This window comes from Lepidochelys kempii, chromosome 7, assembly GCF_965140285.1.
Source record: "Lepidochelys kempii isolate rLepKem1 chromosome 7, rLepKem1.hap1, whole genome shotgun sequence".
NCBI classification, from domain to species: domain Eukaryota; kingdom Metazoa; phylum Chordata; order Testudines; family Cheloniidae; genus Lepidochelys; species Lepidochelys kempii.
In genome coordinates, this window is record NC_136386.1 from 45,535,758 (window position 1) to 45,557,409 (window position 21,652).

The window sequence follows — 21,652 nt, forward strand, 5'->3', positions numbered from 1 at the left end:
AGGAAGGGGGTGACTCCCTCAAGGGTTTAACAGATTCTTTTGTTGCTGCCTAAGCCAGTGTCCATTGTTCCTGTGAGGCTGTCCTAGGTTTGTACCATCCATGCCCTGACAAGGTGTGAACTGCCTCTCTGTTCTTGGAGAGTTTTTGCATGGGCTTGCTTTAAGCCATGAGGATACATTTTCAGCCTCGTAACTATATACATGAAATTATAATCTATAACCTTACTATAACATTACTGTAACAATTACTATAACATCACTGTAACAACCATGCTCAGTGCATTATGAGCCTTCTGAAGACACCCAACATGACAAACTTTGCATTGGATACCACACAATCATTTTATAAAGATTAACATGGGGGTGTAGGGTGTACCCCCGAGGTACAGAGCATCACACTGAGTATTTAGAGAAATACATATTGACTCAATATTGTAACCATTTTCTAACATTAGCTTTAGTTTGTAGTGAGGCACAATTATAAAACTCCTGGATAAATGGATTAAAATTAAATGTTGCAAAGATGATGGGAAAACCAAATGAAAGTTTGTTTTGAGAATTTGGTTTTACATGTAAAAAATGCAGTCTTTTATTTAGATTAATCTTCAATTTCTGTTATTTATTTGGAGCTAGCATGAGTACACAAGGGGAAGGTGAGGGGGGAAATGACTGCTTTCTTTCTCTCTCTTTCACATCCTGCATAAGGGGGGGGACAGCAAGTAGCCTAAATTTGGTGAGGGTAGGGCCATGGTTTCACCTACTCCACTGCAAAAGCTCACAGAGCTGGCTAGGTTCAGAGAGCAGGGAGAAATATGTATCATCCAAGAGGAAGGGCAGTGAGTGCACGCCTCTAGTGTTCTTTGCAGTGCTGGGATTGTGCCTCCTGAAGCAGTTTCTCCTGGAGCTTCTTTAGAGTCAGTGTAGCTCCTACATCACTCCTCTACTCAGATCTGTGAATAAATTCCACAATCTAGCACTTGATATTTCAGAAACACTGATGCCTGTCACAGATTATTTTTGTTTTTTGTTTTTTAATTGCTAGAATAGTAGAAGCTTGAGATACACTTTACTTCCATAGTTCTTGCTAGTTGTTGTACGATACCTAGCATTTGTATTTGTTCCATTTAAAAGGCCAAGTAAAGGAACTGATGCCTCCAATAATATAAAAAGCAGATTATTACACTAAATCACATTATATTATTACCATACCGTGTGCTCAGATGGTGTGGAGGAATCCTGTTTCTCCTTCTATGGGTGTGGAAGACCCTGAACACAGTGGAACTAGTGTGATTCTTCTCCTTACTTGGTGGACAGGAAGCCCACACAGAGACTTTGTAACCCACTGCATTAAAGGGTCTCGGGGCTGAGGAAGGTGCATAGCTAGTGGATCCATAGAGTAATGGATTTGTTGGCCAGAGTGCTGAACATAGGGGAGAGGATCAGCATAGTCTTGAGGAAAAACCTCATTCCTGTGGAACTCCCCAGGCACAACCTGGTTACTTTGGCTGTGGGATGGGCATAGGATGGCGCATAAGGGATATTAGCACATCATAATCAGAAAGACTCTAATATTGAACTTTACTAGAATGATAATTAAATAGTGCCCTCATATAATTAGGAAATACTCCCTCTCTTTGCAGGATCCTTGCAGGAGATAATGGAGTGACAGTTGTTCTACTTCCTGAAGATATGTAATGTGTTCAGCATAATAGAGGGCTATTGCTAGAATATTGTGTTTAAAAATTCTTAGAAGTGTTTAACATTTAATAGACTATAGACATTAGAAATGCAAAGTGCCTATTTTTCTTTAATTGGCTGTAATATAAATAATAATAATGTCTTTGTGTCACAAAGTAAATTTGATAAAAAAAAGAAAACAATGTAAACATTCCTATGGGCTTCAGAGCTCAATTTAGAGCCCCTGGAAAGGCAGTCTGATTGGCCAGTTTTTGGAGAGCATGTTGTAATAATTGTTCTTTTCTATATATATTGCTTACATGGATTTCAGGTCATTTATATTGTTTTCTACCTTTTCATGAGAGCCTTTGTAAACAGTATTTTTCTGTTTTACAGACAGTATGAAACAGTAGTTCCACTTGAAGATTCTGTTGTGACTGAAGTCACAGCAACGCTCCAGGAATGGGCTATCCTCTGGAAACAGCTGTATGTGGTAGGTACAGTGAGAACAGTGTTTTTTATTCCACCGTGTGTAGAAACAAGTGTTGTGTTTCACACCATTTACTCCATCTAAGAAATGATTGTTGTACGTGTGACATGTTGGGAACCTGTGGAATAATATTAGCAAATTATTCTGGGAGTGACCTTTAGAGGTAGTGAGCATTTGCGGCTGCTATTGACTACATCTGAAATTGTGGACGGTCTCAACTCTTCTGTTGTCTAAAATTTCCATTGCCAAAAACTGATGGTGAGTTTTATAGATTAATCATTCAACATTTTAAGGATTCTTATGGTATCTGTGTGTGAATAACCCTGTTTAATAACACATGAACTTCAAGGACTACCTTTAAGAACTTTTCCATAAATGACTCTGAAGGATTATTCAACACAGTTTGTAAATGTAAATATTTCCTATAGCGTAGCATCAGCTTCTTCAAAACTTACCTAATTGGTGCTCGAAAACAGAGAGAGCCCTACCAAAATAAATTCTGAGTTAGATCATTGTCTCTCTTCAGAAATAAAAATGTGTTAAATAAATTAAGAGAAGGCTTCTTGAGTTGATTTTCTTTTAAAATTAACTTTCTTGGTAACGTTCTTGTTTTCATTTGATGCTACATTTGGTTCAAGTTTTCTGGCCACACAAAATTTTGAGAAATGGCTGGCCTGATCCCATTGTCAAAGGGAACAAAAAGCAAGAAAGGCAGCTTGCATATTTGAAATGTTCTTTTCCTTTTCTTTTATTGTCTATTTATCTATGATTACTGTATCTGCTGTATTAGGGCCAGAGACATCAGGTGAGCCATGCATGAAACTTCCCTTGACTTAAAAGGAATTTCTCCATGTATTGCTGGTGTGGCTTTGCTCCTTTATTAAGCCTGAATACTAGTAGTCTATTTTCCAGCTACAGTACATAGTGTTACTCCTGGGGAGATTCTGCATCACTGCGCATGTGCAGAATTTATGTCCACCGCAGATTTCTTTGATTTCCCAAAGAAAAATGACTTTCTGACGGGAAAGCAAAGGGAAGCCACAAGAACAGTCATGCGACCCTCCCCAGCAGTATGTTATGGGTGCCCAGGGCAGCCAGCAGAGAGGTAAATCGCTGTGGGGCAAGGGACGGGATTGGGGAAGACCTGGCTGATGGCTCCTTCCCTGCATCGGGCTCAGCTGCTGACAAGACTTCCTCTTAACCTGCGTGGCATCTGGGGCTGGGTCAGACCCACCTCCAGATTTTTCCCCCAACTGCTGGAAGCTTTGCAAACTGCCCCTTCCCTTGCCAGCTAACAGACTTTTCAAATTAATATTAATGTATCACTATATCTCTTCATATATGTTAGAAGCATTATCAAAGCTGCACAGCACTTGTGTATAGGTTCAGAAGTGAGTATTATTCCCATTTTACATATGGTGAAACTGAAGCAGGGAGAAGTTAAGTCATGGCTAAATTGGTTGAGGGCACACATTGAATCAGTGACAGAGCCAAGACTAGAATTCAGGAGCTCCTGGCTTTCAGGCCCACATCCATACCACAGGGGCACATTGGCACTCATTTATCTTGTAATGTTCATTCTAAACGCTAGAGTGCTATTAGGTCTGGCTCTAAGCAGGGCCGGCAGAAATTTTTGATTATACAAAAACTGTAACTTGAGCATTTAAAAAAAATCTCATTTAATTAGTATACTATTTAGCTTCCTTAGTAATGAGATATATTGTTGCTGTACTGAGTCAGCCTTGTAGGAAAGTCCCATACCATGGGTGTCATTAAAAGGCTAAGTTTACCATTCAGTTATTCTAAGGATTTGTCTACACCTGTGATACTCAGATGTCTGTTGTTCAGAGCCAAAATTAGCAATCAACATTATCCAAAAGAGCAACAGTAGTGTGAATTCATTGTTTCATTTACTATAGTACTATATATTCTTCTTTAAATATTTAGTGTGTGTATATATGTATAAAAATATAAAATTCTCACAGCAAAACTACAATTGGTTAGTAACATAGTAAAAGCATCTGATTGGCTAAACACTTAGATTGGGTAATAATTAAATCACACAGTGTTTTAATATCATGTGCTGCAGAGAGCCACAGGAGACACATTAAAGAGCCACTTGTAGCTTGCAAGCCTCAGTCTGAGTATCACTGGCCTACACAATGAAAGCTATGCACAGGCTAGCCTACTTGAATCTAGCTAGGGCAGGTGATAATAGCAGTGAAGACATTGCAATGTGGGCTTCAGAGTGTGCTCATGAGTAGGGCCCTACCAAATTCACAGTCCATTTTGGTCAATTTCACGGTCATAGGATTTATAAAATTGTAAATTTCATGATTTCAGCTTTAAAAATCTGAAAATCCACAGCTTTTGTAATTTTAAGGATCCTGACCCAAAAAGGAGTGTGTGTGTGTGGAGGTGTCACAAGGTTATTGTAGGAGGGTTGTAGTACTGCCACCCTTACTTCTGTGTTGCTGCTGGTAAGGCACTGCCTTCAGAGGTGGGTGTCTGGCCAATAGCTGCCACTTTCCAGTTGCCCAACTCTGAAGGCAGAATTAAGGGTGGTAATATCGTGACCCGCCTTAAAATAACCTTGCAACCCCCCTGCAACTACCTTTTGGGTCAGGACCACCAATTTGAGAAACGCTGGTTTCCCCTGTGAAATCTGTATAATATAGGGTAAAAGCACACAAAAGACCAGAGTTCATGGGGGAAGACCAGATTTCATGGTCCGTGATACATTTTTCATGGCTGTGAATTTGGTAGGGCCCTACTCATGAGTCAGGATCTGTGTTGCATTTTTAATACCTGTGTTGAAGCATGTGCTGTGGTGTCTTCACTGATGTTTTTACTTGTGCTAGCTGGATTCAGTCTAAATCAGACAGGCTAGCCTATGCACAGCTTTTGCTGTACAGACATACCCCAAGTATGAAGAAAAAACTGTTGTGTATCACGTACCTGTGTGTGATAACTATTAGCAAATTATTACTTGATAATAGTGATCGTGGTTCTTAGAGACATGCAAAGCAAAATATGTAGTATCTCTCAGGCTCTATGAATAGGCTCAGCATTTTTAATAGTGTTCTTTACATAGATTTTGATTTGAAAGGCCAAGTGCATATTAATTTAAGAAGTCCTCGAACAATTAGGATGCATTGTAAGATTTGGATCTGTCTTCTGGATTTGTGAGTTAGACAATAGGAATAAAGATGTGACCTTCCATCCATGTAAAATTCTCTTGGTCAAAGTTGCTTGCCTTCAAATGTGTTGATTCATTTTTATATATATTCTGGAAAAACTATTATTTTGGTATAATGCAGAAATATGTAAATACTCTTAAATTTTGAGTTAATTATGTGGTCGGTGGGAAAAAATCTTCATAGAAAAGCTAAGTGGCTGCTCTGTTTAAATAACTCATAATGCATATTATATCTGTACTTTTTCATTTTCTTTGGTTAAAAGACTGTTTTCCTGAATTAACACCAGGCTGAAATGTTTGAAATACTATGAGGTAAATTTTCTTTCTAGATACAGGACTTTTGCTATTGTGAGAAGCAGCAATGGATATTGGGTTTTAAGAGAACTCACTCTTGCTTCTTTGAAAATATGCCATTCTAACAATAGTGTTTGAATAACATAATTTAATGTGCCATGGCTTCTCATAGAAATATCATCTCCCTTCACAAAACGTTTTCCTGATATTCTTCTTAGAATTCTATAAACCTTGGCTGTGAATCCTGAAGAGTACTTAGTGCACTAATATGCTTCCCTTCATAAAGCAGCCCCCACCTGTGTGTATTTGAACTCATAGCTTCTAACTGCAGCTCTATTAACTTGTAGTGAGCCCATATGTCTAGCCACTTTGCTGACAACAGAAGAATTTTAACAGCTAGAGGGACACTTATAACATCTATGGAAGCAGTTATTAAACTCTCTGTCAAAGTATATGGAGTCAGGGAAATTTTCTACTTGTTTTCATAAAATCTTAACTGTTCTCTTCTTTCCCTGTGTCCTTTCCCCACACACAATGTTGCCCCATGTAGTCCGTTAGGGGGAGTGGCTCTGTGGCATTGCATTCTATATTTTTATAAAAATATGTTTATAAGTGTGGAAATGATGTAACTGGAATATGCTTCATGCAAAACATCCCTTGTGAGGTATCATTACAAAGCTTAATATCTGAGTGTGGTCATCCTATTTGTATGAATGTATCGTTCTTGTATCTGAAACTAGGAATATGAAATATAACTCTGTGGTCCTATTGTCATTATGCGACGTGTGGGCCATTAATGGTGGTTTGGAATCGTGATGGCTCCCATTAACCAGGACAATTGGTTGTAAATGGCTCTGTTTACTTGTAAGACTTCCTGTATACATGTGTGCCAGTGACTGGGTAATGAAGTCTAACAGAACATATGATCATATCACCTGAACTGGAATCCATCTTTAACCTGGTGCTTTTCCATTTAGAAGGAGGGGTGGGAACCCAGAGAGAGACAAAGGATTCCCACCATGTGCCAAAGCTATTAAAGGGGGTGGAGCAGAACAAAGGGGGTCCCAGTCTTGTTGAATCCCCTGTTTTTCACCTGAGATGCCTGGTGGAACTAAGAAGGTCTGTACCAAGGGAAAGGACTGGGCCCAGACTAGGAAGGAGTCTAGTCTGTGAAAGAAGTTTATTGGAACATCTCTGAGGGTGAGATTTACCTGTATTCAGTTTCTTAATGTATTAGGCTTAGACTTGTGTTTTTTTGCTTTATTTTACTTGGTGACTTATTTTGTTCTGTCTGTTATTACTTGGAACCACTTAAATCCTAATTTTTAGTCTCAATAAAATCACTTTTGTTTATTATTGAATCCAGAGTAAGTGATTAATACCTGGGGGAGCAAACATCTATGCATATCTCTCTATCAGTGTTATAGAGGGTGGACAATTTATGAGTTTACCCTGTATAAGCTTTATACAGAGTAAAACAGATTTATTTGGGTTTTGGATCGCATTGGGAGCTGGGTGTCTGGGTGCTGGAGACAGGAGTACCTGCTGAGTGGTTTTCAGTTAAAGCCTTAGCTTTGGGGATGTGGTTCAGACCCTAGGTCTGTGTTGCAGCAGGCTTGCGTGTCTGGCTTAACAAGACAGGGTTCTGGAGTCCCAAGCTGACAGGGAAAACGGGCTCAGAGGTAGTTTCAGCAAATCAGGTGACAGTCCCAAGGGGGTCTCTGTGACCGAATCCGTCACAGGCTCCTCCGCCTCTGGGTCAGTGGGTGGCCAATCCTATGTCTCTGGGGGTTGCCTTACATGGGGAATCAGTGGGGCAACGGGAGATGTGAGCTCAGGCCTGTGATCAGGGCCAAACAACAAACCCAGTTACGGAGCCCCAGCCCCAGGTCAGGACAGGACAACAAAGGGTCTCGGGCTCAGGCCTGTACTCAGGCTGGGCAGCAAACAGTCAGTTAGCCCAGGCCCTTGATCAGGGCAGGGCAGTAGAGAATCTGAGGGCTCAGGCCTGCACTCAGGCTGAGCAGCAAACAGTCGGGTCTCCTAACTCTGGTGGAGGCCGACAAGTGCAGGCTTCTCGCCTAGGAGAGGGGGAGACTGCCACCCATGGATTGGGGTGGCAGGGGGAGGATGCAGGTCCACCCACTCCACTGCTTCCCGGCCCAGGGCCCTAACAGTGACAGTGCGGTCTGCCACTGGGTCAGCGGGGATCCTGAAGGCAACACGCTGATGTGCTTGGTGTTAGCGTTGCCACCAGACAGGGATTGGCTACCCTTGGGCCACTTCCCAACTCCCCCTCAGGGTGTACCTGGCTCTGTAGAGGGTCATCCTGGGTTGTTGGTGAAGAAGGCTTGCAGCTTGCAGCTTCTCCATGCTTGGGTCCGTAAATGGCCCTGGTGGTCCTGGCCAGTCCTCAGCTCCCTCAGGGTCTGCAGCGGCCTCCTAGCTCGGGAGCTCACAGGAGGCGTCTGGCTCCTCCGGTGGCTGCCTCCCAACTGAGTTCTCCGGCATGCCTTTTGTACTTCCAGTCCCACCCCACTGACTTCCGGCAGGAGGGTTGAGCGTGGCATGGCTCCGCCCACTGGGGTTCAATAAGGGGTTCCTCCCCCTCTGGGTCTGTGAGCGGTCAATCTGCCCCACTACACCCTGTTATAGAGAAACAATCCTGCAATGAAGTCTTGGCGGCCGAATAAAAATTTTCAGATACTTTGTTTTAAAGAGTAAATCGATTAGTAACATTTCCCCTATGTGTAGTTTGTTTTTTATTTTGGATTTTCAAAGTTTTTTTTTTTAATAAAATATTTTCAATTCATTTCTAAAGGAATTAACTATGAGACCAGTGAAAAGAATACATTTGCATTAGAAAAATGAACTGCTAAAGGTCCTAATCTGTTGAATAGATTTTCCTTGTATAAAATGAAACTATATTTTCTTCTTTGAGTGCTGGTCCCTGTGTGACTGTGTTCCAGGTGCTTGGAGTCAGAGAATTTTTGCAAACCGTGTCTGGTCCATGCATACATCCTTGCTTTCCTCATATTTCCAACCAAAGGCATGAAGTGCAGAGCAGACCAACCCCCTCTCCAGTTTCTTCTTACAGCTGCATGACCTGGGTTGGAACCTACAGTGTCCAGAGCTTTCCTTCAATTACTCCTATCTGTAAATATTTCAAAGCTTGCCTCTGTGTCTTGTATGTAGTTCTTTATAATGAGCAAGTTTGTAATAGTTTTTATAGCCATTTAGCAGAGTTTTTTCTAGTTAGTTAGATTCCTTGCCTTGGGGACTGCCCACCTCCCCTGTTACGGGTATTGGATGGTGCCCAGAACTCCAGGCTTCAGAAATTGTGTGTCCTGCCCCTGTTCCATCCTGATCAGCGATGATCACCAGCACTGTTTATACTGTTTCAGGAAGGCACAGAGTGTGGCTAGGTGAAATATCTGCCACTTTTTTTCCCTAGACAGACCTGTGAGATGAGGGAACTCTGGCTTAGAAAATACCTCATGGAGAAGGTCATGAAGCTGCAATCAGACCCAGGCCGAGAACCACCCCCCTCCCACAGTATGTTGGCCTGAATTGATATGGAGCATGCCTCCTGCCACGAGGTCCAACTCTGTTTCAGTCGAATCCATACCTATGGATCCCTCCCCTCTATTGTGCAAGCGTACTCTGCCTTTCCAAGCATAAAAGCAGGTCTCTCCCTAAGTCTGCTTTGAAGATGTCTGATACGGACATACTACATCCAAGGGTCATGACTTTAAAGTCCAATGAGACCAGGGGTCACCAGTAGCAGATCCCCATACCAGCCAAGTCCACTCCACCAGTACGGTCCAAGTCAAAAAGCCAGGATCCGTCAGTTCTGGCATGATCAGAGCTTCTACCACTGATGGTATTGTCATGTCTTAACACTCCAGCCTCGTGAAGCCCCCCTCCTCCAACTCATTTGACATGAGTGGATTGGACCCCTCACACTCCAGGGATATCCGAGACTTATGCTACACCGAAGCCTCAGTTTCCACCATCATCGGGCCCTTCTCTCACTAGGGAGATTTTGACTCCACTGGAAGATGCTATCTTTGACAGAAGCCTATCCCCTCTTCTGTCTGCCAGCTGTGCCTTTCTTCTGTTCGAACTGTTGGTACCACCATTGGATCCGGACCCTTTCTTCTCTTCCTTGGGAGAATCAGAAACACCAAAGGAGCAATTTTCTTCTCCTCTGAGACGTGTTAGTCCATACAGGAGATCCAGAGCCTCCTGGTACCAACCTCCATCTCAATATTTATCAGTATGGGGATTCCCTCCTGAACCATCATACAGGCCATAATGGGAAACAGGGTTCTGTATGCAAGATGTATAGAATCCATGCATTCTCCCAGACTCATTCCACCATTCCCTTTTGAGGGAACTGTCAGAGCCTCCTCCTGACCGTACAGAAGAGGAAGAATATGAACTGGTTCTGTCAGTACAGAAAAGATTGTCTTCATTTCCCAAAGAAGCTGTCACCCCAGCATCTCAGTCCCCTCCAGATGACCACAAACAGTTTCTGGATTTATTGTGAAGGTTGCAGAGGGACTCCAGATCTCCCTAGAGGAGGTCTAGGACCCTCAGCACAAACTCCAGGATATCCTACAAACCACTAGATCCAGTCAAATACAATTCCAGTTCATGAAGCTGTTCTGGAACCTCCAAGCACAGTCTGGCTTACACCAGCCTCGGGTGCCCCTATTCCCAAGAGGGCAGAGAAATGCTGTTTCATTCCAGCTAAGGGAGTAGAATCTCTCTTTACCTACTCTACATCAAACTTTCTGGTCATCCAGGCTGCCACAGAGAGCTCTAGATATCTCAAATCCACTCCTCCTTCTTTGAGGAATGTCCCTGTTGGTGCTCCGCTTTAGGTGTTTTGGTGCCCTGCACTTATAATCAGAGATTTGTAGTAGCAGTGCCCCGGTTGGCTGCACATGCACGAGACGGCTGCTACCTAGCATGCGCAGCCAATTGGGCCCCAGTTCCTTCTCTACTGCCCTTGGTTTGAGTTGGAGCGACAGCAACGCCCCTTCAACTTCATAGAAAGTTTATATTCCTTCCTTTTTCTTTTATCCCCTCTGTTCTAGTTAACTTCGGTTACCATTACTTTTAATTTCTTCCATATTTAAAAAAACACAACTTTTTCAGGTAGTTTTTCCCCTCGTGCCCCTGGCGGGCCTCTGCTAACAACAACTGCTTAAACATGGGCTGCCCCATTTTTCTCCAAAGCTGGACCTTCCTCAGATCACATACCTCTTCAACACCAAGGACAAGGTTTTTACTCTGCCTACTTCATAATCCCCCAAAAGAAGGGAGGTTGGAGACATATCCTTGATTTGTGCATTCTCAACCACTTTATTTGCAAGCTGAGATTTCACATGGTCCCTCTCACATCAATAATCCTCACGGGATGGGGAGCTCACTTGGGCGACAACATGATCCAGGGTCGTTGGCCAGCAGTGGAAGCAAACATATATAAATATACTAGAACTAAGAGCAGTCAGAAACGCATGCGAGCATTTCCTTCCTCTAATCCACAGCACTGCTATCAACGTCCTTACAGACAACACAGCTTGCATGTTCTACATAAACCACCAAGGGGAAACCCAATCATACCCTCTGCTTGGAGGCAATATGCCTCTGGAATCTGTGCATCACCCACAATGTAGACATCTCGACATCCTACCTGCCAAGACACCAGAACACCACAGCAGACCAATTGAGCAGAGACTTCTTACAAACCCACGAGTGGGAGATGGACTATGCAACCCTCACCACCATCTTCAACCTTTGGGGGTTCCCCGCTATAGACCTATTTGCCACAGCTCACAATGCAAAGTGCCCTCAATACTGTTCCCAAGCGGGCCTGGGACGCCACTCCCTGGGCAACACCCTCCTCATGAAATGGGAGGCGATGCTAATGTATTCATTCCCTCCAATTCCACTTCTGAGTTGGGCTATACACAAGATCAGGCAAGACAAGTCCAGGGTTATTCTCATTGCCCCTACATGGCCCAGACAAACATGGTTCCCACGCCTTCGACAGATGACAGTGAAACCACCTCGAACTCTCCCTTTAATACGTCACCTCTTGATACAGGACTCAGGACATGTCAGTCACCCCAACCTAGCTCTTCTCCATCTGAAGGCCTGGGTTCTCCATGGCTGACAGGTATTGACAAAGAATATTCTGACAAAATTAAAGACATACTCTTGAATAGCTGCAGACTAAGCACACGGAAAACATATACATAGAAGTGGACATGATTTCACACCTGGTGCGAGATTACCCATATTTCTCCACAGTCAGCTCCACTGCCCAGGGTCCTTGAATATATACTGGGTCTTAAAAAATGGAGACTATCCAGCAGGTACATCAGAGTACTTCGCACCGCAGTCACCTCGTTCCATGATAACGTGGATGGAGCCACTATCTTTGCTCATCCAATGACTATGTTTTCTAAAAGACATGATGAATACTTACCCAATGCTAAAAGACCCTACACCCATGTGGGATCTTAACTCTGTCCTCCATAGCCTCATGGAGAAACCATTTGAACCCTTAGCGACTTGTTTATTGCTACATTTATTGATGAAAGTGGCCTTCCTCATTGTCATCACGTCAGCAAGAAGGGTAGGACAGCTAGGTGCCTTAATGGCACTCCTACCTTATACCACTTTCTATAAAGACACAGTGAACCTACAGCTGCACTTCAAATTCATACCGCACCTCAAATTCATAGCCTCGCTCTTTCATCTAAATCAACCGATATACTTACCTGTGTTTTTTCCGAAACCACATGCCAACAGGGAGGCTTCTCTTCACATGCTTGATGTCCGCAGAGCACTAGCTTTTTACCTAGAAAAGAACAATCACTGGGAAAAGACATTCAGTTTGCAACCCTCTGTGTGAGGGATGCATACATTCATGTCTCCCACACGCATTTTCTCAGCTTCATGCAGAGCCCTGGCCATTTCCAATACAGGGTGCTCCCTTTTGGTCTTCCCACTGCTCCCAGCATCTTTACCAAGATTTTTCTGGTAGTAGCAGCTCTCTTCAAAGAGAACAGCTTCATCATTTTCCTGTCTCGATGATTGGCTTCTAGTTGCTAAGACATGTCAGGAAGCATATGAGTCAACCTCATCAAAGCTTCAACTACTTGGTTGCCTAGGAGTCAGTGTGAACTTGGAAAAGCCTATCTTCACTCCAGTGCAGACTATTGACTTCATAAGGCCATCCTGGACTCAGTCATGGTGAGAGCTTATCTCTCAAAGGACAGGTTTCGCACCTTATAGATTGGGTTATGCATAACCCTCGATCTCCAGTCAGTACTTGTCTTCTGGGGAACATGGATGGCTTCATATACTTACATTACTCTATTTGCCAGAATCCATCTAAGTTGCCTTCAGGTTCCAGACAGTACATCCCCCAACCAAACACAGCATGAATACCATGGTAACAATTCTTTCCAGAGTAATGTTTTTCTGTTGTGACAGAAGGATCCTCATCAGGTATGTGTGGGTGTCCCCTTCCTATCATCCTCGCCAGATAAAGAGGATCATTAGAGACATCTCTCTTTTAGGCTGGGGAGCCCACATGGACAGCCATATAGTGCAGGGCACATGAACACCCTGAGAGGCCAGGATGCACATCAACCTTCAGGAACTCTGGGCAGTCCAAGACACTTGCAAGGTTTTTCCTCAGTTAATCTGGCCCCATCCTGTCCTCATGATGTCAGACGATACGACAACCATTTTTTACATCAACAAACCGGGAGGGGCAAGATGTGTAGAAGTAGTCAACCTGTGCAATTGGCATATCAGGAATTGAATCACCCTTATCTTATTTTCCAGGAACTCAGAATGTGTTGGCAGGCATTTTTCCATCAATTACAAGTGATAATAGCAAGATTCAGTAGTAAACAACATCTTTGCTCAATGGGGGACTCCCAAGCAGGATCTGTTCACCTCCCAAATAAATAAGAAATGCAACATATACTGTTCCAGAGGAGCTCTTGGACTACACTTTCAGGGTGATGCTCTCCTCCTCCCTTTGTCAGACTATCTGATTTATGCCTTTTTCCCCTTACCACTCCTACTAGGGTTTTACAGAAAATTCGTCAGGACAGGGCATGAGTCATCCTCATTTCTCCCGAATGGCCCAGACAGTTTTAGTTCACAGATCTCCTGTGGCTTTCATCTTGTCCTCCGATCAGCATCCAGACTTTTCCAGATCTCGTGGCCCAGGAGAAGGGCAGGATCAAGCATCCTAGCCGTGAAGCATTTCATCCCATGTCTTTGGATGGATATTAGTACTAGAACATTCCTGCTCTTAAGCCATACAGAATGTCCTTAATTATATCAGAAAACATTGCACTAGGAAATGCTATTCAGCCAAATGGAAGCATTTTTCTATATGGGCGTAGCAGAAATACATATCTCCTGAATCTGCAAATAATCCAAAGTGAGGAGAATATCTTACATTCTCTCGAAATAGTTGGGCTTTCCCTCAGTTCTGTATGAGTCCGCCTGGCAACAATCAGTGCACACCATCCACCATCAGACAGTTACTCAGTTTTCACTCCTCTGCTGACTGACAGATTTTTAAAGGGCCTAATCAGCACTTTCCCACCAGTAAGAAGACCAACTCCTCTCTAAGACTTAAACTTTGTTCTTTTATCACTCACTAAGCATATCTTCAGACCATTAGCTACGTGTTCCATGCCTCACTTCTCAAAGAAAATAGCGTCCCTTGTGGCTATCACCTCAGTCAGAAGGGTAGGTGAGCTGGCAGCTTTAATGGTGAATCTGCCTTACATTATATTCAATAAGGATAAAGGCTATTTACATCTACATCCGGAATTCACCCCCAAAGTAGTTTTGTAGTTACATGTAAACCAATCAATCCATGTGTCTGTTTTTTTTCCCCAAAACCGCATGCATCTGAGGAGGAGAGGCAACTTCATTCTCTCGATGTAAGATGTGCTCTTTCCTTCTGCCTGCAAAGGACAAAACCAGTTAGAAAAGTCACCTAGATCAGGGGGTCTCAAAAGAAAACTTTTGGTGGCCTCAGAGTGTGGCCACCAACTTTTGCTGGTGACCACTCTGACAATTTTTCCTAAAATACTTAATTTTAGGAAAAACATAAATATGCACATATACATGTCCAAATCATTGTAATTTATTTATGTAGGTTTTTATTGCAGACTCAGTAATAAAAATAATGTACAGTTCTCTCTATTTTTTACTGGACCTAAACAGAACAGGAAAAAATAATGTGCTTTGCACGTTCTTGTCTTTTTTGTTGTTGTTTTTTTTCCTTTTTTTGTTGCTTTTTTTTAGATTTGCTGGCTAGTAAGTCTGTTTCTGTGAAAAGTGATATTTGTATGTTTGTTAACATTGCTTTGTGCCCCCGGTCACCACCCAGGAGGCTGTGACTGCACAAAAAGCCCCTAGTGACCACATTTGAGAAACGCTGACCTAGACTGTTTCTTTCCATAGCAGAACAAGTCAGAGGTCAAGCTATATCCTCCCAAAGGATCTCTTAATGGATCTTGGGCAGTATCCTGTTATGTTACCAGTTGTTGCATCTTCTTCCCCCTCATGGGATGAGGGCTCTTTTTGCAAGAGTACAAACAATTTCAGTAGTATTTCTTCAGGAAGTACCCTTACTTGACATTTGCAGAGCAGCAACATGGAGTTCCATCCACACATTCACAAGACATAATGCTCTAGTGTAGCGGTTCTCAAACTTTAGCAACCTGAGGACTGTTATTTTGATTTAAAAAATTTTTAGGGATCCCCCAACCTCCTCACCCCACCTCTTCCTGCCACCCACTCACTCCATCCTCTGTCGCTCACTCTCCCCCACCCTCATTCACTTTCTCCAGGTTGGGCAGGGGATTGTGGTGTAGGAGGGGGTGCAGGCTCTGGGAGGGAGTTTGGTTGCGGGAGAGGGGTGAGAGGTGCAGGCTCTGGATCTAGTGCAAAACTCCTCTACAGATGCATTCTTTGGGACAGTGGTTCTCTAAATGTCTCTGCTGTCTGCATCCTCTCACCCTCCTCCTACTTGAATACTGCTTATCAGTCACTCACAGGGGAAAATACATCAAGACCAGCGCTTGAAGAGGAAGCAGAAGCTACTTACATCTTGGTAACTGGAGGTACTTTGAAATGAGTGGTCTTTATCTGTATTCCACTACTCCCCCCCCATCCCCGTTCCCTTCTGCTTCTGGTCTTTACTGGATTCTCAGCAGAGAAGGAACTGGAGAGATGGTTGATCTGCTCTGCCTTTTATGCCTTCGGTTGGAAACACGATGAAGGCAGGGGCACATACACAGACCAGTGGACGCTATTTACAATAATTCTCTGACTCCAGGCACATAGAGTACATGTGTATGCTCACAGTGGAGTACAGATAAGGACCACACATCTCGAAGTCTTCTTTAAAGAAACCCCTATTATAGAATTAGGACAGAGAAGAATACATTTTTCTGCATAATACTGTTTTCAGCAGCTTTCGCCTGTATTCTTTCATTGTTAATAACAATGTATGGAATCAGTGGCTGCTTCATGCAATCAGAAGCCTGCAGTTGCATAAAATTATCCTTTACTCCCTGTTCTTTGGAAAGATGGTCAAGAGAAGTGGATATAATGCACTTCATCATGGCCTGAATAAAGTGTGTGTGAGAGAGAGACACACGTGCACACACACACACACACACACATTTACTGGATAGAAAGTAATTTAAGTACATCTCTCCTGTTGTCTTATGAAATCATCTACTTGTAAATTATATTATATGGAAGTATCTTGGTAATGTATGCTGCTACTGTAACCATAGAAAATACATAGACAATCTAAAATAATTTTCCTACTGAAAAAGTATTGTCTTTACAGTTCAGCAATCATGGTCACAGTATGGATTATGCTAAATAAGACACTTGGACAAAATCTCCTCTGGCTGGCTCAGTGAAAGAGAACAGAAATGCAGTCCTTTATGCCTTCTGCCTTTAGAGATCTTGCTGACCATAGCATGATTTCATAATGAAGGCTGGTGATACTGCATTTGTGGTGTATTTTGTTGTTAAAAAGCAACATGCACAAACAGCACTTTCTACTAGTGGCTGAATGCATGCTAGCAGGCTTGTGTGCCTGGTCACATCTCTTAAGCCACATTACACATCCCTTTGGGGATGTGGTGAGCAAGAGGGTATATTGGGCTAATTTTTAGTGCACTCTTTTCTGCTAAGGAGGGATCGTGACCTATTGATTCCATGAAGGGAGGAAGAGGGTCCCTGCACTCTCTTCTCCCCCACACCTTATGTCTCTAAGCATGGCACAGTAAAGGTTTAGTATATTTCTGTTTCTGCATAACTAGTTTTCTTCATGTTGATTGAAACGAAAGATGCCCATAGGGGCTCTCATGACACTGGATAATGACCTCAGAGCGAGGCTCTAATTCTTTTGCAAAGTATATCTGCTAAATAAATATACAGTATATATTGAGGTTTGTGTGACTGTTTTATTTGGGACTGAGATTTTGTTTTATGGGACCATAATATATATAGTCTTCAGAAACCATTCTAAGGGTCACAGGGATGGTATTTGGGATTTGCTTGGAGCATAAGTCTGTGTAACACCAGTATACTCTGTTTTGTTATTTTGACTAAGAAATTTTTCTGATCATACAAGCTCAATGTGTTCATGTTACTTTTCTCTTAGATGAAGTTCAGAATGAGGAAATGTGTAGTCTTATGAAATATTAAGACACAGCATGTGAATTCACACTATGTCATGCGTGCTTTTTGAAACTGGAAGTTGTTTTGTCATAGCAAGTAGGAGCCACTAAACAGAGGTGGTCATGTTCCTGTTACTGTTTTCCTGTGATAATGTGGAATTTAATGAATTTCACTCTTATAATATCCTTTTTATAAAATAATTTCTATGAGGCATAAAGAAGGAGAACTAAAAGTAGACCGTTATTAACCATTAAAAATCGAGGAGAGGGAAGAAGTATGCAGATGGTAACATTACCATCCCCTCCACCATGCACACACAAATTAACTTGGTAAATTTGGTGCGTTTCTCTAAGTACAGTTTCTGTATTTCAGAAAATTAAGCACCGAGTGATGTCAGCTGTTTTAGTAACAATTTCTGCACTTCTTCAATAATTACATAAGGCTCACACAGCTTTAAGATCTAAGTTACAGTTGCTCTATTGCTGCAGTAGCTTACACACATGCACGTGCCCTCTTCTACCCCAAAGAAGTCTTTTCCTAAGGGCTGTCAAGCCATTAAAAAAGTTAATCGTGATTAATCGCATGATTCATCATGCTGTTAATAATAAAATACTATTTATATAAATATTTTTGGATGATTTCCACCTTTTCAAATATATTGATTTCAATTACAACACAGAATACAAAGTGTACAGTGCTCACTTTATATTTACTTTTTATTATAAATGTTTGCACTGTAAAAATAAAATAAATAGTATTTTTCAATTCACGTAATACAAGTACTGTAGTGTAATCTCTTTATCATGAAAGTTGAACTTACACATATAGAATTATGTACAAAAAAACTGCATTCAGAAATAAAACAGTTTAAAACTTTAGCATCTACAAGTCCACTCAGTCCTACTTCTTGTTCAGCCAGTCGCTCAGACAAACAAGTTTGTTTACATTTGCAGGAGATAATGCTGGCTGCTTCTTGTTTACAATGTCACCTGAAAGTGAGAACAGGCATTCACATGGCAGTGTTGTAGCCAGCGTCGTAAGATATTTACATGCCAGATGTGCTAAAGATTCATATGTGCCTTGATGCTTCAACCAGCATTCCAGAGGACGTGTCCATGCTAATGACGGGTTCTGCTTGTTAACGATCCGAAGCAGTGCAGACCAATGCATATTCATGTTCATCATCTGAGTCAGATGCCACCAGCAGAAGGATGGTTTTCTTTTTTCGTGGTTCGGGTTCTGTAGTTTCTGCATCGGAGTGTTGCTCTTTTAGAACTACTAAAAGCATGCTCTACACCCCATCCCGATCAAATTTTGGAAGGCACTTCAGATTCTTAAATCTTGGTCGAGTGCTGTAGCTATCTTTAGAAACCTCACATTGGTACCTTGTTTGTATTTTGTCAAAACTGCAGTGAAAGTGTTCTTAAAATGAATAACATGCTGGGTTATAATCTGAGACTGCAATAACATGAAATATATGGCAGAATGTGGGTAAAACATAAAGCAGGAGACATACAATTCTTCCCCAAGGAATTGAGTCACAAATTTGGTTAATGCATCATTTTTTTTAATGAGCATCATCAGCATGGAAGCATGTCCTCTGGAACGGTGGCCAAAGCATGAAGGGGCATATGAATGTTTAGTGTATCTGGCACATAAATACCTTGCAATACCAGCTACAAAAGTGCCATGTGAACCTCACTTTCAGGTGACATTGTAAATAAGAAGTGGGCAGCATTATCGCCTGTAAATATAAACGAACTTGTTTGTCTTTGCGACTGGCTGAACAAGAAATAGGACTGAGTGGACGTGTAGGCTCTAAAGTTTTACATTGTTTTGTTTCTGAGAGTAGTTATGTAAAAAAGAAAAAAAATCTACATTTGTAAGTTGCGCTTTCACGATAAAGAGATTGCACTCCGGTGCTTGTATGAGGTGAATTGAAAAATACTGTTTCTTTGGTTTATCATTTTTACAGTGCAAATATTTCTAATAAAAATATAAGAGTACAGTACATTTTTATTCTGTTGTAATAGAAATCAATATATTTGAAAATGTATAAAAACATCTAAAATATTTAATAAACATCAATTGGTATTCAATTGTTTAACAGTGTGATAAAACTGCGATTAGTCACAATTAATTTTTTTAATCACGATTAATTTTGAGTTAATCGCATAGTTAACTGATTAATCGACAGCCTACTTTTCATTTCTTTAGAAGACTATACATATCTCATTCGCCCATTTTGAACTGAGCATCTTTCCTGTGATATGTAAATGAGAGGTGAGCAGTTTGTTACATATGGAGAGAAAAGAGGATTGATGAATACAGAAAACAATCTCTTAGCTAATTACGTTTTATAATTTTTTGCACATAGTTGACATTACATTATCATTGCCATCCAGCAAACTTTTTAAAAATAAATTGGAATGGTTATATGTTTAGCATAAATACATGTGCCCTACTCGTAAATAAGGAGATTAGTTTTCAGTGTCACAGATGTTACATTATTTTTCATTATCAGTTTAAATGTATGAGAGCTAACATTTGTTGGAAGTCAAATGATTCTATGGAACACCTTTACTAGAGTATATAATCTGAACAAGAAAATGATAACCACCTTGATAAATCTCTAGACAAGATTTTTTTTTTTTGGGTGACAAACTCCAAGTGGAATTCTCTGTGAAAATACTTCTATAAACATAGAAGCAATAAGTTTTCTATACTTTTAAAATGTTCATCTTTTCCTTCATTCGGGGAAGAAACTCTTCTCAGTTGCTGGCTTACACAGCACTGTAGACTTTCCAAGATGAGACTTCAGGAATTTTGAATGTTTCCCTCTTTGGCTGATCCGATTTCCCCCTTCCACCACAAAACCCAAAGGTCTGCCCAGCCTGTTGCTATGTATGATAGTCAACTGAATGCCAATGTCACTAGGGTACTCCTTGAGCATACAAAGTGGACTCATACAGATATCATTGGCTGTTGTTTGATTGCCATACAGAGCTTTGACCTGGTATAATTAAAAAGTCAACATTATAAAATAAAGATTAAAGAGAACATTAAACTCTTTTGTGCATGAGGGAATGACGCTTGCCTTACAAAACTATCAGAGGTAGGTAGAGATTTGTGTAATATGCATAGACAAATTTGCAGTCTTAAGATACCACAGTAGTTGGTGCATAAGGAGTATCTTAGATAGATAAAAGAAAAGGAGTACTTGTGGCACCTTAGAGACTAACCAATGCATCCAATGAAGTGAGCTGTAGCTCACAAAAGCTTATGCTCAGATAAATTGGTTAGTCTCTAAGGTGCCACAAGTATTCCTTTTCTTTTTGCGAATACAGACTAACACGGCTGCTACTCTGTAACCTTAGATAGATAGGCCTTGTAATAGAGTGGCTTGCCCCTTAAGGGCTGGAGGGCCTGATTATTGAAGAGTTAAACCGGGGTTGGAGCAGGGACTGCCCTGTAAAGGTTGCAGTGAAGGGGAAAGCTCAGGCAACAAGAAAGGCTTCTGGGGAGAAGAGCCTGCTAGGAGGAGGTTTGGAAATCAGAACCAGAGTCCAGCCAGGTAGGGCCTGGGAGTGGCTAACCACAGAAGGTAAAGCCTCTCACAGGGCGGCCTGGGGGTAGGATGAACTGGAGACTGCTGAGAATAAACAGGCTCCAGGAGAAGGACCCAAGACATGAGGCTTCCCTACTGAGACTACAGGCAGGAAAAGCCTGGGAGTGACCTGACAAGAGGGTAAAAACGATGGACTGTGATTTGCAACTTTTATTATGAGTTTTATGTAGAGTTTTATTTGTATTAATAAAGTTAGAGACCCTTCCCCCCGCCCCAGCCCCAATCCGAGAAGGGGTGGGGAATGGACAAGAAAAGTCTTTGTGGAATTTGTTTTAAAAAAGCCTGTGAGGGAGAAATTGTTACCAGGGCACTGCAAAGGCACCCCTGGCCACAAAGGGCCACATGGGAGGCGGCTGACTCTGCTACAGGTCTCTTCTCAGTTCAGTCATTCATCTATATCTGCCTTTTCAAAGGAAATAATGTAACAGCCAGGTGAAGAAAAACCCCATTTTGTAAGATTCAGCATGCTCTTATTGATGCAGGTCAACTAGGGATACAAACACATGTTGGCTATTTAGGCTGAGCTGATTGCACACATCAGAGGCTCCTGGCATCCCTGCAGTCTCACCCTTAGATTTCATTTGTGTTACTCTCCCATCCCTTT

At 41.8% G+C, this 21,652-nt stretch overlaps 1 protein-coding gene across 11 annotated transcripts in view; it reads left to right on the plus strand.

The window, feature by feature from the left end:
• DOCK3 (dedicator of cytokinesis 3) overlaps positions 1–21,652 on the plus strand; it is a 585,647-nt gene that overhangs the window by 171,439 nt on the left and 392,556 nt on the right. For all 11 annotated transcript variants that reach the window (XM_073352483.2, XM_073352491.2, XM_073352484.2 and 8 more), the window contains exon 5: positions 2,074–2,170. In XM_073352483.2, coding sequence (XP_073208584.1) covers positions 2,074–2,170 — 97 coding nt within the window. The remainder of the gene's footprint in view (positions 1–2,073; positions 2,171–21,652) is intronic.